The sequence below is a fragment of the Leiobunum rupestre genome, chromosome 2, assembly GCF_980474605.1.
Source record: "Leiobunum rupestre chromosome 2, qqLeiRupe1.1.hap1, whole genome shotgun sequence".
NCBI classification, from domain to species: Eukaryota; Metazoa; Arthropoda; class Arachnida; order Opiliones; family Sclerosomatidae; genus Leiobunum; species Leiobunum rupestre.
Genome location: NC_143385.1, coordinates 12,291,790 through 12,310,757, shown reverse-complemented (window position 1 = coordinate 12,310,757; position 18,968 = coordinate 12,291,790). Strand labels below are relative to the sequence as shown.

The following is an 18,968-nucleotide window of genomic DNA, read 5'->3' as shown; positions in this document are numbered from 1 at the left end:
ATTTAAAATTTATCTCTGATCATGAATACCATCACATGGGTGGTTATTGGCGTCTCTTTCTGGTCAAAGAGTTTGGATAAATGCTTGCTATTTTATCATAGGGATCCTTTATTTTCGTGTACCCTATAAGATATCCAGTTTCTTTGCTATATATTAGGTCTTGCTTTATTTCCATTTCATCTTTTCAAAGAGAGAAGTAATCAGTTTCAAATCTTCAGCTAGCTGAATAAACCTTTTGAGTGGAAAATTAAGCTTGCGACTTACATCTGGGGTGTGCCTTAATAATGTTATGCAGCCTGGCAAGGTCAGAATTCCAGAACTTTCAAGAGATTTGTACATATTCGGGGCTTGATGTTACATAAAGATACACCAGTGGACAACCAAACCAATTGCGACACCTTTTACATAGAAGTTGACTCATCTTCAATTGAGCCAAGAAAAGTTAAGGGAAATCTAAATCTAGGGATTCTTTATCAGGATTGCCATTGCCATGTTTACTGAGTACATCTAGGAGCAAATCTTCTGCTATTTCACCTGTTGCCTCACCATTTTTCATAATTAATATATATATTTTCTTATCTCTTTGTGTAGTTTCTTTTTCTGCTTAATTTCATTGTTCTTATTTTTCTTTATTTCAGCTATAAGTTCGGAATTGTGAAGGCTTTTACATGCAGATGAACACAGCTTCGTCTTTCTTTGACAACCAACTGATAATAAATCTCCATTATGTATATTTAGTGTTCCGTAGTCATGGTCAATTAGGTGTTGGAACACTGTGGTTGTGTAAAAGTTTGGGTTAATTTAGTTGAATTCACGAGAATGAGTGCATTTTCAGGATCCGTTGGTTGTTGTATAGTAATCCAAGTTTGACGCGAACTCTGTTGTAGAGTTGTTTATTCTCATAACTAAAGGAAATGAATGTAAATGGCCAATAAAATAATTAACAATTCTACAAAATGTACATCCCTGGATCTAAACTTGAAGTTTGTGGTCTTTTAATCCAAAGTTAAGATAAAAATCATCAAATAAATGTTTTGTACACAAAAATGTGTCGAAGTTCACATTATTAACAGAAAAACCAGGTTTCATCTAAGACCATTTTCACCTGGACTGCAATGAAGGTAGGCGTTGTTGTTAGGCTAGTGTGGCAGCTACCCCAACGCCACCATCGTTATTTAAAGGCAACTCTCGTCCACAAGGGAATTCCGTCTGATAAAACGCATTCACTTCGCGCTCCTCTCCTGACATTTTACTCGGTCGCCCCGCGAGTCGTGACGAATTTTCGCCCGTTATTTACGGCGTAAAGAGAAAAATAGCAGAAGAGAGTGCTAACCATTCACCTCCTAAAGAAGGGGGATAAAAAAAAGGGAGGTTGCCACATGTTTGTGGATCACTATCGCGGATTTTCTCCACTTGGTGGTGTTTTGTAGCGGACACTCTTAAATCGGAGTTATAACGTTGGCATTGTAGTTCAGGTGTAAATGGTCTTAGGTTTAATATTAGATAACCAATTTATCCACTGGTTATATTCTAGTGGTATCCGCTTAGGTTTGGGAAAAGTCACAAAATCCACTTCATACATGTGTGGTTTATAGATATATTTGTTGTCACTATTACACTTTGGAAAAACACAGTGTTTAATTTTCTCCATTTTAAATTCGCCAAAAAACGATTAAATTTAAAAAAAAACATCAGACCGAGTTCAAATTAAAACCGCCATTTATAAATGTTTTTCGAAACGATAGATGGCGCGAGAATTTGTCCCCAAATTTATTTCATTCCCCTATTTTAATCCCCTTCTGAAATTTCCTCCCGTTTCTACAGGTGCATTTGAGCGTTCGCGTGCAGGTATCATTTCTAAGCCCATGCTTCATCTTACCTATTAGCCACAAACAAAGCACCCCACACAAGGAGAACGCAATCCGTCAAAAGTCGTTCATTTTCTTGTGTACATTTTTAATTGGTTAGACGTCTTAGCACCTGCTGCCGTCGGAAGGGGAAAATTCCGAAAGTGTCTTCCCCCTTTTCGTAAGGCGTTCAGCATAAAGGCTCGTCCAATGAAATTTGTACACAACACTGCGTTAGCCTGTTTAAAGGGTAGCTGCGTTCTCCTTGTGTTTGTTGCTCCTAGATATATCTTATCAACATTGACTTCAGTATCGTTAAATATTCACGCCTCCAAAACTAAGTCGGGGCTGTTGTTGTTTTTCATTTTTAAAGAAACACGAGGTGGTGTCACATCCAAATATCGCGAGAATGAAAGCCATTAACCCAGTTTCTCTTTCAGACTATAGACGTTGGCGATTTTATCACATTTCAAAGCTTTTCCTGGTATAATCATATAGAAATCATTTCTATTACAGTGGTTTATTAGTATAACCATTATGTTGGTGTCATCAGGGACGGCGTAGACCGTATTTTCTTGACTAACGTTCAAATAAGTAGATACAATCACGTTGTCTGCGTCTTATGGTGCATACACCACATGGTAACCCGCTTCTTATAGTTGATTTGAAAGCTCACGTATTAGGTTTTTTTTTCTATATTTGACAAGTTAGCTTGAGGCAATGAACACACTAAGCTCGGTTAAACTTAAACACTGGGTTGGCCTCTTCTCCTTTATTCTGTGCCTTTAGTACTCGCATAATGCAACTCCTTGCCATCGAAAACTATTGTGGTATTATTACCGTAGTGGTATTTCAGGTACTAATGTATTGTTGATAGATAATTGATAATATTGCTGGACGTTGCCACACAACGTTATGCAACAAATGTCCAACGTCGATAATGAAATGGTTATTTAAATCATTCTGCACAACTGTTAAAGGCTTCTTAAATTTATCGAATTCCTTCAATAGAGTGGACTTTTTGGTAATACTTGGCCAACCATCTTCAAAAATCGAAAGTGGATAAGACGCTTATTCGTAAGACAAACACTCTTCTAATTCTTTTTGAGTTGTAATCGTACAAACGATTCTGTTTAAAAGTTGAACTTGATTTATAACAACCGTATTTCCCTTAATCTTCACTGTTTGGCAGTATCAGTTCTTGAAATGTTTTAACTTCAATATTTTCCAACACTAGACCCCCTACTTCCTTAGGGTCTTCGCAGTTTACAATGTCGTCCTCTACTAATCCGTTGGCTAGAGACACGGTACTAGAACCAATTGTGTGTGCAAATGGAGAATGATCTTCTAGCCACGCAACGATATTCGAAAGGTCTTGTTTGACTCGTACTTTTCTCGAATCTCGCATTTCCACTTGCTGATTACTCAACCCAGAGAACTCTTCTATGGTGTTACTTACTACTGTGCACTGTGGCACCGCTGCCGTCCATGTAGCCACAACCACGTCAACAACTCCCCTTCCATGGGTTAAACCTCGAAAGGCTTTCATCGGTCGCATCAAGGTTTGTTCAATCACCACGTGGGTCAAAGTCACATTCCTAACTTATAAGTGCGTCTCATCGAAACCATTCCCTTACCAGAAAACGTTTCGTAACCTTCCAGGTGACCAGTAGCCAGCAATATGGAAGCATTAGTTTAATGGTGATAACAGGGAGGTCTCGATTACCAGATCTTTCTGCATAAATAAACAGCTTTACTATGTTGACCATTTCCCTGTGCGTAATCCATAACTTTGCTGTTTTTCTGGCGTTTTTAAGTCGAACCATTTCGTTTCTAAAGTCGTTAGAGAAGTTGGTTAGAATTTCTTAAACTTGATTGTCCGAAGGATACTTGTAAAGTGATTTCAATGATTCCAGGTCTTATTTTTCAGAGATATCTTTGTAAATAAATGAGAAGTACCTTCTTGGATTAAGTAATACGCTCTGAACGATTAAGAATACGCGTGACCGCTTAACAGATGAGTCACAGCATTTTAGCGTTAACAGATTCCAAAGCTTCTTCAATGCCACTACTAGCCATAACGTACACAATATAATCTAAGAATGACATTAAAGTATGGGAACCACCAAGTCGAGCTACCATATTAGATATTGGACTTTCGGGATTCGCCGATTCTACCAATGCTTCCGCTTTGAGAAAAAGTGGTTGGTCGAACGAAACGAGGCAATGTTCTTGGTTTAATTTTTGACATTTAGTCTTGGCGTACATCAAAGCAGTATAAATTATACTTAAATTCAAAGGATCCAAATTGATGAAGGGTAAAGCTATAACTTTCGTTTTAAAATATTGCGATGCAATATCCGCTTCGGCCATAAATCCACTCCGAGACAGTTTTCAATCTCCGTTCGGAAAATCTCCAACAAGCCAGAGAGTATCTATAGTTGCTTTATCTTCTTCAATGATAATGACTGTTCGTTATCATCGTCGGTGAACTTGTTAACTTTCAATTTAGATAGACCGTTAGTTGTTGGAGAGACGTATTGCATGACTGGAATGTTTCCCAATTTTTAGTTCTTCGTGCCATTTGCTGTGGGCTATTTTTTCCACTGAACCCATTCTTTAGGGTTTCTCAAGAATTTATTTTAAATATTCCTTAAGAAACTCTTAAGAACGTTCTTGAAAAAAAAATATCAATATTCACCTTATTTCAAGAAATTCCAAAGATTACCGTTTTTTTTTTCATTTTTTTTGACAGCTAGAGGTGCTCTGAAACCATTTTCAACGATAAAGTTGTAGAGTATATTTTGGCTACGAAATATTCGCCGTCAGACAGTCGGCCCAACCGAAAATCGGCGCCGTCGGGCAGGCGACAATTGCTACTGGGGTAGGAGTAACAAAAACCAAGAGAACCCGTTTGATGTATCAGGACATTTTCCATTGACTAAAGAAACGTTGGGAAAATGTCACACACCATACCAGACAGAAAAAAAACAAGATAAATCATAATTTTTTGAACAGCTCTGCTAGACAGTGCGTGTAATGACTACCTGGGTTCTCTTAAGTGTTACTCATAAGATAAACTCAATTAGTGATTTTCACAACGTGCCAAATTTACAAAGGGAAGCTATTCTGCGGTAGAATGCTCACCTGTCGTTCAAGAGGGCTCGGGTTCAAATCACGGCCGATTAAAAAATTATACTACACCCAATGACAAAAAGAGGGCGCTTTTGGAAAAATCTTTTCCCTGATTCTAAGAAACTGCGTACGCAGTGATTACCCTTTGCCTCGAAAATGCAGACGCGTTCGCAGGACTGACAGACAGACCCACCCACAGACAGACACGGTGGTTGTATAACCCCTCCTAAGGTACAAAGTCCCCTCGGAGAGGCAAAAAGTGTACTGTCAAAGGTACCTCCAAAAAGGTGTGAGTTTACCCGCCAAAGCTTTTGTCTACCAATTGCTAATTTAAATGAGTGTTGCATCTATGCCCGGTAGATGGCGCAAACATAATCTTTGATATGCACTATCTTTTTTCATTTCGACTACAATCTCAAAAAACTAAAATTAACAAATTTTGTCACAAATTAGTTCCTAGAACAGCCAAATTTTAATTAAAATTTCGCGGACTATAGTAGAAAATTTCATCTTATCGGTTTACTTGTACTATAATTTAGTTTAATAAGAATCATCTATGGGCAGTTCATAGATCGTACTTATTAACTTACCTTTTCGTATATTTAATTACCACCACTATCCCATATTCGGCTTTCCGCTGCGTATACCCAACGAGTTTTCAATTTGTTAATGATTAGGCTTTGTTTCTCTTTTCGGTGTGTTAGTCGTAAGCCAGATTTCCCACGCAAACTGTTGAGCTCAAATTAGGCCGAAACCGGTCTATCGACGAAATTCTGGCTATTTTATTTAATTCACCATTTTGGTCCGAGTTTCGAGACTTTATTTAGATCTCAAATTACAATTGGTAAGAGTAACTCGTAAGTTTAAAACAATACACTTACATAAACGTCACCGCAGCCATATCATATTCTGCAATTTCATGACATTTTATATTGAAAGATAATTTCAATGGCATAGATGCATCTTTTGCAAACAAAGATTCTGAAATTAAAAAAGGTTTGTAGCAATAAAACTTGCAATTGATGCATAATTAGTTACAAATATACAAAATACCAAAAAAGAAAGTGTAATAAATATTTTAGGTATGTTTAGTATAAGTCTGCTTTAATTATCTTTTAAGAAAAACAGCAGGAAGATTAATTCCAAAATGCACTTTAATAATGGAAATTTTTAAATTTTCTAAAAGTTTGGGAAACAAATAATTTGAATTTTATTTTCATTACATCAAAGGTCATAAATAGTTAATTTTTGAATTCATAAATGCCAAGAATGATAGTTTCTTGATAACACTCACCTGCAACTGAATTAGCAATGCTTATTACATTTGAGGCATTGCAATTAAGTGGTAAACAAATAGACGATTTCAGAGACTTAGTATCATGCACACTGCTTTCGTCAGTTTCCTAAAAAAAATATGGCTACTTGTATTGACTATTAGTAATATTGGATTGGAAAGTCCAGTCACTCGCCTTAAAATGGCCTGCTATTTTTCAAGATAAAATTTATTTAAAAATCCTTTTTGAGGCCAGGCTTAAGATCCTTCCATTTTTTGTGCCTGCCCTTGAGTTTTTAGCATTTTAGGGTTTTAAACCTATTCTCCATTAGGATTTTTCAATCAAAAAACTTCATTGCTTAAATTGATTTATAAATTAAAGTTACCTTGCTCTACCCTACACAGTGTGTTTTTTGTAAGGTCTGCCATGATATATTTTTTAAACTTTCCATTTTTTGTGCCTGCCCTTGAGTTTTTAGCATTTTAGGGTTTTAAACCTATTCTCCATTAGGATTTTTCAATCAAAAAACTTCATTGCTTAAATTGATTTATAAATTAAAGTTACCTTGCTCTACCCTACACAGTGTGTTTTTTGTAAGGTCTGCCATGATATATTTTTTAAACTTTTTAACTAACAATGTCCAGGGCTTTAAATTCAATTTATGAATTTTCCAAAATATTAACAAGGTTTTACAGTTTTACCTCTCCGAGGAGACTTTGTACCCTGGAGGGGTATTACAATCACCGTGTCTGTCTGTCTGTCTGTGGGTCTGTCTGTGGGTGTGTCCTGCGAACGCGTTCGCATTTTCCTTGCAAAGGTTAATCATTGCGTACGCATAGAGGCTTGCGCCGATCTGATATGGGTGAGCGGCGGCGTTTGACCCAAAATATACCGGCGGCGGCGGCTTACGCCGGCGTTTAGTCCTACGGTGGCGGTGTCTTCGGCGTGGACAAAATGACCGGCGGCGGCGGCGTACGATGCGGTCGGCGTTTGTATAAATTTTAGAGCTATTTCTTGTAGCGACAGTTTAAAAAACACGTGACCAGAAGGGCAAGGGCAAATGCCAACTCCTACTAGTCCTTCCGTGGACTAATTAATGTACTTCGCACAGGGGCACCCCGTTCCCGAATATTTGCTTCGGGCGATTGTTAAATGTGCGCTCTGGCGGCGGAGTTAGGAACTAACTAACTAATGATAACCAGGGAAGAAGGAAAAAGGGTGAGGGGGGGGGATACAAATGTAGCTCAGCAGCTGGAAAACACGTGGGACTGGCTCAATTTGTAAAACGTTTGATTTAATGTTTTAATGTGCGAAGTACATTAATTAGTCCATGGTCCTTCCGAGGTAGGCCACTGGCCTGACGTAAAACGACATCCAAAATTATTCGCAGTTATGCCGGGTCGAAATTCGGTTGAAGGCTCGATATTGGCTTTTTATTTTTTTGGTCGTGTTCCACGATAACGCTCTGCAGTGGCGTAGACAAGGAGGTTTCAAGGTCAACCCCCTGGGCCCACCTTGACTATACTAAATTGACACCGCCTTCTCGACACCCCTCTTAATATTAACATTTTTGGACCCCTTTGACGAAATTCTGGCTACGCCACTGACGCTCTGAGCCTTCCAATCAGAAATAAATCCAAATTACGAATAATATCATTTTTGGTTATCATCGCACGGTGAACATACATATTGGTATTTTGATATGTTATGTTCCATTTAAATATAATTTAAGGTATGTATTATGATGTGATTTTATAAACGTACTTTACGTCTAAAATGCAGTATAGCAAATGCTTCATTTATTGAATTTAAAGTAAAAAATTATTATTAGTCTCGGATTGGCCATAGAGGTAACCTGCCCGATGGTGTGGATCCCATGGACCGTTCACGAAGTGGGCCTCCGTAAACATGGTAGCGTTATAGTTGTTAAAAATGGGACCCTTATATTATCCTATCAACCAAAAAATATTAGACCCAGTCCGCCACTGATTATTATAATGCAATTTTAGAAAACATATCGATAAACCAAGCAACATTTAAATGTAAAGATAATAAAAATGTGGATAAGCCTTGGTTATATTAGTGACTCTCTCTATAGCCAAGATAGCAATGCTGGAATCTATTGACGCTTAGTGAAAATGCTATTACTCTGCGTCGACCGAAATCCGAAAACCAAAATTTGACGTTCGACGTCGTGTTCAAATGTACTTATTTTCGCGTAAATGAAAACCAAGCTTAATAGACCAAAAAAAGGGTATAAAGAAAAAAAGAAACGGCGGCGGTGGCGGCGGCGCGGTCGGCGCGTTCAAAATTACCGGCGGCGGCGTTTAGCGGCGGCGCAAGTCTCTACGTACACCGTTTCTCGAAATCTCTGCGTTCGCAGTTTCTCGAAGGGTTTGTGTTTTGATGGTTGTGCATATTGTTGTTCGTGTTATGTCGGTTATGTGTGTAGAGATTGTGGTGTGTCTGTATTATAATGGTTGTAGATATTGAGTATGTTGTGTTTGTACCGAATGCTGAGTGTTATGCAACCTCTCAACGTCCAATGCCAGGGTTTCCACCAATTGTTCATGGTATTCGTTTTAGTATCAATTTGCGATTTATTGGCGCCGGCCGGGAATCGAACCCGGGTCTGCCTCGTGCAAGAGATTTACTCTAACCACTCAGCCACCAACGCTTGTTAAGTTACGGTGTTTTTCTAAAAAACAGCTTTGGCGAATGCCATTTACAAAGTTATAACGGTAGGTACTATAATTTATTCTACATCATTTTAAATATTTATAAATTATATTAATCTTATATTTAATGAAATATTTATAAATTATATTAATCTTATATTTAATTAAATATTTATAAATTATATTAATCTTTTATTTAATTAAATATTTATAAATTATATTAAAATTATATTTAATTAAATATCTGAGTATTTTAATTCATTTGATCATGTTCAGGAATTGAACTCGGGTCGCATCGTTACAATGCAGATAGTTTACCGCCGAGCCATTGACTTCCTAAATATTAAATATTTATAAATTATATTAAAATTATATTTAATTAAATATCTGAGTATTTTAATTCATTTGATCATGTTCAGGAATTGAACTCGGGTCGCATCGTTACAATGCAGATAGTTTACCGCCGAGCCATTGACTTCCTAAATATTAAATATTTATAAATTATATTAAAATTATATTTAATTAAATATCTGAGTATTTTAATTCATTTGATCATGTTCAGGAATTGAACTCGGGTCGCATCGTTACAATGCAGATAGTTTACCGCCGAGCCATTGACTTCCTTTAGGAATATAAAAAGTAAAGAAACCATTATGATAAGGCGGGTTTTTTACCTTTTAATAACGCTTAGAAAAAGGATAATTATTCAAAACTCCCGCTGAAACTATATAAAAATAATAATATAGCGCCACCGTGTGGAGAACTATCAATCACACCGGGTAAAAATATAATCTCTTAAATTTTTCGAACTTTAGTAAAACCTCGAGGGGTAAAAAAAAACACGAAATAAAGGTATATTAGGCCGTTCCCATCAATTTAGAAGATTTAGTCTTTCTTAGTTCTTGGCTGTCAGACGAAATACTACAGGTAACTTTGCGGTTTTAATTAGTATGTTCGGTCTTCGGTCAAGAAAAGAGTTAAATTGTGTTTCGCGTTTGGAAAGTGAGTGAATGGACTTAAGTGTATGAACAGTGCGTGCTTAAGACTGAAAGTGTTAAAGTAATTGTGAACTAACTCAAGTCAGCTGTAAGATAAAATTGATTGTTTTTTTTTAATTGGAATAACCTAATTATACCCTTGAAATTGTCAACTCAACCTGTGGGGCTAATTAAGTAGATTGGAAGTAATTAGTAGCGAACAGCTTTCGGCTGTTAATTAAGACGGAGTTTATAGTTAGGTAGTTTGAATTTAGTTAAAATTACTCAGTATAATTTATAATATTTACTTAAGTGTAAGTGTGTTTTGGTTTATGTTTCAATCACGATGAACTAAGACAAATCTAGTCTTAGACTCTTAAGTACCAGTTCTGTACAATTACGTAGAAGGGATATATATTGTTGGGCTAGTGATGAAAGTTAAATCAAGAACGTTCCACAGACTGTTCTGAATAAAAATAAACATTTATAATTTTGTATAATTCTGGTTACCATTTTATTTTCTAATCACTCGCCCCCAACATTACAGTTCTGGAATTCCCAAATCAAATAAATTTTCGATATAACGGCGACGGGAAATTATTCTCATAAATTTATCGAGTGGCCTTAGGGAATATTCTTTTAGCAAAATTTCGATAAACTATCGTTTAATTAAAATCGGCCCGATTCCGTTAAAATTGTAAACCAAAAAGCGAACGGTCGTTATAATACCCTATGTAGATATTTCTTTCATTAAAATTTGCTTCGTATTATACATGTATTCAACTTATAAACGTGTACTGTAAAAAAGGGTTAAATTCAATTGTGCAGTGTTATAGTACGTCTAACTAACTGTTGTAACAAATCCTTCTGCGTTGAGTTTGCAAGTTCTCTCCCCACTGGTTTAAGGGGTTTTCCCCCGAGATCTTCGGTTTTCCCTTCCATAAAAACTTGTTGAGGTCAACGGTAATAGTTAGTGTAGGGAGCTGTTCGCTCGCGTGGCTTGCAGGGCTTGCTACCACCCTCCTACGCATTTGTAACCCAGCCACCTGAATTAAAAGACTTTAAAGGTGTCTCGACGACTTAGGCCTAGGGTGGTGCCTTGGGTATTAGCCTAGCTGATTATTATTATTATTATTAACTTATGATATTCTGAATGAATTAAAATTGGTCGTTTCGTGTCAATTATTTTAATTATAATTAAAATTTTATACCGGGCGGGATAGAACTGGGATAACATTTTTAACAAATAACTCTAAATTGCGGAGATATATCGAGTTATCTCGAGAAATTAATACCACTAGGGACTATTCTTCCGACGAGAGGTATATTTTGGCTGGCCAACTTGTTAAATTTTTATTTTCAAACTCTCAACACTTTTCGTCTTAAAAGCAATGTGTAAATATTGTTTTAATCATATTCGCTTATAAAGAACTGATTTCATAAATTAGATTTTGAGAAAGTGAAAACTCTTTTCGAAACTATCAACTCTTAATATCCAAAATTGAATTAAAATGTAATTCCATTTTTTGATTTTAAATTAAGTGAATTTCGAACACTAAATAATCTGAACAGTTCCTGCTTAATTTGAAATTAACACAAAAACACCTTAAATCTCTCACCAACACATAGAAGAAAACTTCATGGCATACGCCCTTGCAATCCTCACAAAAATGTTTCCTTGATGGTATGCCTATGGCCTTTAAAGGTAAAACGCAACGAGGAAGAGCGTGACCGCCTAGACCTAACGGGTAAATTTTGCGTCGGCTAAATTATTGCAGTGTGAAAAATACCGATTTATGATGGACACCATCAGCTCGGGTATTTAACATTTTAACCTTTAAAATAGCATTTTCAAGCTTTGAATATGAGCAAAATAAGTTCATAGGTACAAATATCCAAATCTTAGAATTTTTTTAACCTTCCTTCCTGCTACCTAGCCCTAAGTTCCACACTCATTCTTATAGTACGGGTAAAAGAGGCCCAAAAAGGGCTCTCCAGTGGCAAAATTCGTCAGATCGAAAAGTATGGTTAGTCCTGGCCGAAAGTTTGTATATATTTTCAATATTTAGTGAAATTTCTGAAAATCCACGTCTGTTAGTGTAATAACTCTGAAACTAATAGTCCTTGCGATCTGCGGTAGGTCACATCGGCCTCAGCGTCAAAACTTACTACAAGAAACGATACACAACACAACTCAACCCAATGTCTAAATGTCAAATTTGAGCAAACAATATATTTTGCATATTCGAGAAAAACCACGTGATTCCGTACAAATTCAGCCATGTGTCGGCATCGGTTTGTCCTACGGACCTGCGGTTGGCTCCATTCGACTCAGCGTGACCGATATCATAGGGTAAGACACCAACAATGGCCCTATTCGTCGAAAGCAAATTTCGAGAGCCACTGCACCCTCGTGCCCGCCTTGTCCACCCCGCATCGCTGCGGACTCATCGGATCCTCAAAGTAGACACCAAAATGGAATTTTTAGGCCACATTGCAAGTTGGAACGAATTTTGCCGTTGAGATACTCTCTTTTACCCGTACTATTAGGTTTTCGAAGTTACAATCATTAGTTCGGAGTTATATAACACCTTTGGAAAAATTGATTTTATTTAAAATTTATTAACATAGAAAATTGAAAATTTATGAGAAAAAATAAATTTTTATATCCCCCTATTAATTTTTAGCTATGCTTACAAGTAACTAAGTTATCCAAGGATCTGTAAAATATGTTCGGAGTAGCCACATCCTACCCTAGCTGGTAGGCAAAATGTTTCAATGATCACTATCTTTATTTCTACGTTTTTAAGTTTTGTTTATCACCTACTAATGAATTTTTTTTTGGAAATCTGGTTTAAGATTCCTGAAATACAAATAAATTTTAATGTCCAATGTGACATAATATACCCTAATTCTAATAAAATATACATATGAAGAAACTCAAGCAGATAGGGAAACCTTTAAGGAAATGGTTCACCATTAGAATTAGAATGTTGCTCTACGACATTATTGCCTTGTGCCACGGGGAACCAATAGGACCAACTTGCGCATGCCCAATCATGAATCTAGTATAGTGGGGAACGATTCTGCATACACTCACATTTACTAAAGAGATATTCATTAAGCAATATTTCCCTCTTATGGCACTGTTGCTGTTATTTGCTGAGAGCAAGGATTCAGGATTAAGGCACTCGTCAAAATTTCCCGGCCAGAATAAGGAGCCCACCAAAACGGAAGATGGCAATTTTCCCATTGAATCAATCACTTTTGAATTTGGGAAAAATTAATAATATAATATAAATGGATTTTGAAAGCGGTATAATCACTTGGAATATATTGCGAAATATTCTTGAAACAAAAACCATCTTCCTTCATCTTGTCTTCGAAGACAGAGTTTAATTTGGAGAAAAATAACGCGTTAAAAATATTTCTAACAATATTTGAAATATTAGCCATCAAGTCCGGCGGAGAAAGTGCCATCGAATTGGTGGAAGATGATGTGAACCTTTTGACGAAAGTTCTTTTTCACGCTTTTTATTATAAACCTTTTTCGTCCATATAGTCGACGCAAACACGTACTGAAAAAATTAAAAAATTTAATTAGTAGCGTATTAAATAAAAAACTTATTTTCTATTAAAAAACTTTTAAACACGTAATATACGCTTCACGCGTCAATAATCAAGAAAACATAACTCTTATGATTAATAGGATAATATTTAAGGATTAAAAACTTATATCGGGTTGAAAGTATTCTAACGCGACTTAACAAATGAATCGTTATTTATAAACGATCAGATTGTTTTGCAATTATTTTTGTCAAATGATTTTATACGATATGTTTAATCGCAATTAAATAATTTTTCTGTTTTAAATTATGTAATCTATAATTTAAAATTACTTGACACTGATTGTTGATTGTATTAATTAATTTTCATTAAGATGATAAATGTTTTATCACTTATTTCAGATTACTCAGGCCACTAAAATCTTGCTGACCTGTTCCTCAACTACTTTAAATTTATCGTGCATTGCTACTGCGCGGATAACTGAGCATTTTATCAGATACCGAAACTTGCAAATTACCTATGTATAATAAAATAATAACTTACCTTTTAATTCTTTACGCAGAAACTACACAAAGTGTTGTTGACTGTGTCTCGTAGCACGAATCAATATTAGAATAAACAGACAAGCGATGTTGTTGAACTCTAACTTCCGGGTGTGATATACATCTATGTGTTGATTCACGAAGCACTCGCCCACTGACAGCCAACGGTAAATATTTTGATTTTAAAACTTACCTTAATTATTTCATGAAAATAGGACCCAGTCAAGTAGTGGTGAAAAACTTTTTCTGTTCCTTTTTTAATTGTTTCATTAGTTATTTATATGACGATGATATGTAAAATATTTTTTTTTAAAAGAAAAAGCTTTTTCGTTTTAATTAAAATTTTGTTTGTGTATTAATGTTTACAAGCATTTACTAGAGAGAAACTAAGCCCAAATATTAAAAATTTTAATTTTTTATTATTTAGGCTTAGTTTCTCTATTCGGTGTTAAGTCGTAAGTCAGATTTCCCGCACGGTATTGACGATTCCCAAATAGGACGAAACCGGTTTACCGTTGGATTTTCTGGCTATTTTATTTTATTTAATTTAATTTAATTATTCACTCGAAGATCTATTGGTCCGAGTTTCGCGTTTTTTGTTTGCTCGAAGACCTATCGGTATGAGCTATTAGTAAGTTTTCAAATTTCTTCAAATTTATTTAGGGTTTAGCTTTATTATTGTTGCGGTTTGGGAGAGCTACTTGTCTTTGAGAAAATATATATATCTCTCCACCGGACTGAAACAGTGGGTATATACAGGTAGGTGATGCGGTCTTGAAGTGAAGGAAATGGTCTTGAAGTTGAGGAAACGGTCTTGAAGTTCGGTGATGGTAATTGGTGATTGGTAACGTGTTAGTCGGTTAAATAATGCGTTGGAATTAGAAAATATGAAAACTGCATTTATTTACACGAAAAAATCCAAGTTTAAAATTTGGAAGGAGAACTTCTCTGGTTAGCGGGCTCTAGAGATCTGGCCAGTGTAGGACCCTGGGAACCGTCGAAAGCTTTGTTCTCGGGGATGGCGGCGATGGGACGGCGGACAATCAGAGAAACTACCCCTTTTCGCAAATTGGCGAGTTTCTTGGAAATACGACCGTTCCCCCTGCCCTACACTTTATTGGCAATGGATCATCGGTAAAGGCTCCCAAATGTTGACAGTTTATTTCAGGAGGAAAGTTGGGAGAAAATACCTTTAAAAGCTTGGAATACAATAATACAATACAATGAAATAGAAAGTACACTGGTTATTTTTGGCGCGAAAACAGGTAGTTATATTTTTTAGAGTTAAGCTATACATTATTTAAGGTACAAAATGAAAATTACAAGAAGTTTAAATTTATGTTTAATATTAAATAGTTTTTAACGGAAAGCGCTTTTTTTGTAATACGCTTTCGCAACACTCCCCCGGTAATACGCAGTATTAACAAGGTACAAATTACGCGCTTTCGTTAATTTCGAGGTTGCACAGGTGTTGGACGGAGCGTCGGATGAGAGTATTGTTCTTGGTTTTCACTACACAAAATCTTTTCTTTTTATCGCGACTAATCTTCACTTGCTGTACCAATCCGAGGTTCAACATTTGTCGCGGTAGATTGTCGTCGTGGATTAGTACAACATCTCCGACTTTATATTCGGTTTCATTTTTAACAAGTTTAGATTGGTGGGCGGAACGAAGTTCCTTTAAATATTCATTTCTCCACCTTTTCCAAATTTTGTTTAGTATGGATTCGCGATATTTTAATCTCTTCGTCATTTCTTTTCGCGACATTGGTATTCTTTGGTTAATTTTGAACGCCAGGGGATGCAGCGAATTAATTCTGCGCCCCACTAGAAATTCAGCTGGCGTGAGGGAAATCGGTTCATTCATGTCGTTGTAACTGTAGGTAATTGGTCGGCTATTTATTAAAGCTTCCGCTTCTATCAGGGTGGTTTCTAATTCCGTGTAGCACAATAAGGCTCTACCAATACATTTTTTAAGACACGTCTTGGTGGACCTCACTAAGCGTTCCCACCACCCCCCGTACCAAGCTGCTCTTTCTATTATGAACCTCCAATTTATACCTTGGTTTCCGAAATATTCCCTTAATCGATCTTGTTTTATCCCTTCCCAGATGATTTTTAGATCCGTTTTAGCCTTCTTGAATGTTTTGGCATTGTCTGTATAAACAATATCTGGCACGCCCCTCCTAGATATGATTCTTCTAAACGCCAAAAGGAAATCGTCGGTGTTTAGAGAGGGGACAAGTTCCAAGTGGATGGCACGAGTTACCGCGCAAGTGGCCAGGCATATATACGTTTTTTGCTCTTGGTTGTTAATTTTGGCAATTAAGGGGCCGGCAAAATCAATACCAATAATTGAAAATGGCGGGGATTGATCCACTCTGTCTTTAGGTAATGGTGCGGTTGAAACTTCTCCTAACTTCGCCTTCAATCTCTTGCATAATATACAGTCTTTGACGACTGTGCGTGCTAACTGTCTCGCTGAAGGGACCCAATACCTCTCCCTCAATTGAGTTACAGTGTCACTTATACCCCCGTGGTGAACGCCCACCAACGCACAGTATTCCTAGGTCATTTAAGAACTGATTTAAAGAGGTTATGTTTGATTTGGGGTGAACACTTTCCTTATTTTTTAATTGTCTAATTTCTGATTCGTACTCTTTGGATTGTACAGATTTTATCCATATAATTTCAGCCCTTTGCATTTCCTCTACACTAATTGGACCGGTCATTTTTTCCAAATCCTTACTATTGTTGATGAACCTAAGCAACTGGGCTGTGATTCTTAATACCTTATTCAGTTGGTAATGTTTGGACAGGTCAATTATATTTTGGATGCCGAATGGCTAGGATTATTTTTCTTCGCTCATTGGCTACAGGTTCTCAATCTATTTCGGACGGCTTATGGGTATTTGGCCATTGGTTTTTAGATTCCCTTAACCAAGCGGGGCCCTCCACCCATTTACTATTGTTTTGCAATTCCCTCGCTTGTATACCTCGGGTTGGCAAGTCTGCCGGGTTATCCTTCCCGGGGCAGTGGAACCATTCTTCCCTTTGAGGCAAATTCTGTATTTCATATACTCTATTTGATACAAACGGTTTCCAATGACTAGAATTTCCCGTCACCCACGCCAGGGCTATCATAGAGTCGGTCCAATAATAGGTTCCTACCAACCTATCCTTAAGTATAGATTTAATATTGTTGGTCAATCTCGCCCCAATCAAGCATCCAATTAGTTGTAGCTTAGGTAATTTGATATCTTGGTTTTTAAGATGTGCTACTCGTTTTTTTGCGGTAATTAAGTATACCCCTATTGTATTGGCTACGGTTCGGTATCTAACATAAACGCATGCGGCGTAAGCCTTTTGACTCGCATCACTAAAGCAGTGGAGTTCTAAATCGGTTACTTCCTCGTCTGATTTGAAATAATAGTATCTTTGGAATTTTACATGGCTTAGGTCAGGAAGTTCGTTAAGCCATGTTTGGAAAATTCCTTTGGTTTCTTTTGGTAATTCAGAATCCCAATTTTCTTTAGTTTCCCAGAGGACTTGTAATAGAATTTTGGCTCTAATTGTGAATGGGCTGATTAGGCCTAAAGGGTCGTAAATTTGGGCTATAAAACTTAGAACTTGTCTTTTCGTTATTTTAATGTTTTTACTAATTTTAACTAAATTCGAAAGATCAAAAGCGAAGGTATCGGATTCGGGATCCCAATTAACAATTAGTACTCTGTTATTCGCGGTATCAGTTTCCTGCTCGAATACGCCTTGTTATTCGTGGCTAGACCATAGGTTTTTTAATTCTAAGGAATTTGTACCCCATTTTCTAAATCTCATTCCCGCTTCCCTCATTATTTTCCCGGCTCCAAGAGAAACTTCGTAGGCTTGTTTTGGATTATCTACTGAAGTGGTGAGGTCATCTACATAAATATCATTAACTAATATCTTCCTTAGTTGTTCCGGAATATCTTTAGTTTGCATGAGATGGAATTTAATGGTACAACTCAGCAAGAAAGGGCTTGAAGTGACCCCGAAAGGTACTCTGGTCATTCGAAGGACTATGTACTCGCCCTTTTTTATGATCCCATTTTCTTCCCGGTAACAAATAAACCTAACAGAGTCCCTGTCTAATTCATCTAAGGCGATTTGCAAAAATGCCTTTTCGATGTCTGCCACTACTGCCACTCTACCGTTTCGAAATCTGAGTAACAGCAGTAGTAGGTTAGGGTTTAAATTTGGCCCCGGCAAGAGACAGTCGTTCAAGGGGGGTTTTCCATAGGCGTGCGAAGAGGCGTCTAACACTACGCGAGTTTTGGTGGTTTTGACATTTTCCCTCTCCACCCCCTGGTGAGGCATATAATAGGTTCCAGGCTTAGATACGTCTAGCTCGTCTGTGGGGACTACTTCCGCTATTCCCCCTTTGATTTGGTCCTCTATCACTTCTTTGTACCTATTATAATAAAGGGGGTCCCTTTCGAACCTTTTTTCCTGACTTTGGGCTCTTTTCAAAGCTACTGAATAGTTGTCTGGTAAATTATTTTTGCTAAATTTCCATGGAAATTGGACAACGTAACATCCCTGGTCTTTATCGAATCTAATATCCTCGAAAAAGGTAGTGAGGGCTTGGTCATTGGGATTCTCTTTGATCTCGGCGCTATCAATTCCTAAACTTTTTAAGTCGAAAAACGATTTTAAAGTTTGGTTAACGCGTTTTTCTCCCAAGCTAATTAGCATTGATGTTACGAATTTATTTGGGTTCATTTAGTTTGGACTCATTTCTGGCCCACTCAAACACCAGCCCATTTTTGTCTGTATAGCGACGGTGCGGGGTCCCAATCTTTCAAGTTTCCCGTCAACAATTTCCCAATAATAATCGGCTCCTATTAAGATATCTATTTCTGGGTTCCTCAACTCGCTATCAATGGCAGACTCGCAAGATAATTTTATT

The 18,968-nt window shown here is 36.9% G+C and overlaps 2 protein-coding genes across 2 annotated transcripts; both read right to left on the bottom strand.

Annotated features, from left to right (window-relative positions):
* Window positions 1-15,455: 15,455 nt before the first annotated feature.
* On the bottom strand, window positions 15,456-16,752 carry LOC149956131 (uncharacterized). Its single transcript, XM_090166774.1, has 2 exons — window positions 16,572-16,752; window positions 15,456-16,501 (listed from the first exon to the last, which is right to left on the bottom strand). Exons 1-2 carry the CDS (start codon window positions 16,750-16,752, stop codon window positions 15,456-15,458), a joined length of 1,227 nt encoding a protein of 408 aa, XP_090022900.1.
* Window positions 16,753-17,791: 1,039 nt separating this feature from the next.
* Window positions 17,792-18,754, bottom strand: LOC149956130 (uncharacterized). Its single transcript, XM_090166773.1, has one exon. The coding sequence runs from the start codon at window positions 18,752-18,754 to the stop codon at window positions 17,792-17,794; it is 963 nt and encodes a 320-aa protein (XP_090022899.1).
* Between the last annotated feature and the right edge of the window lie 214 nt (window positions 18,755-18,968).

Excerpts from the sequence above, each read along its gene's own strand:
- LOC149956130 (XM_090166773.1), bottom strand. The coding sequence starts at position 18,754 with ATGCTAATTAGCTTGGGAGAAAAACGCGTTAACCAAACTTTAAAATCG.
- LOC149956131 (XM_090166774.1), bottom strand. The coding sequence starts at position 16,752 with ATGACCGGTCCAATTAGTGTAGAGGAAATGCAAAGGGCTGAAATTATA. Across the intron at positions 16,502-16,571 it reads CCTAGGAATACTGTGCGTTG|CGAGACAGTTAGCACGCACA; the intron begins GTGGGCGTTCAC and ends GGGTCCCTTCAG.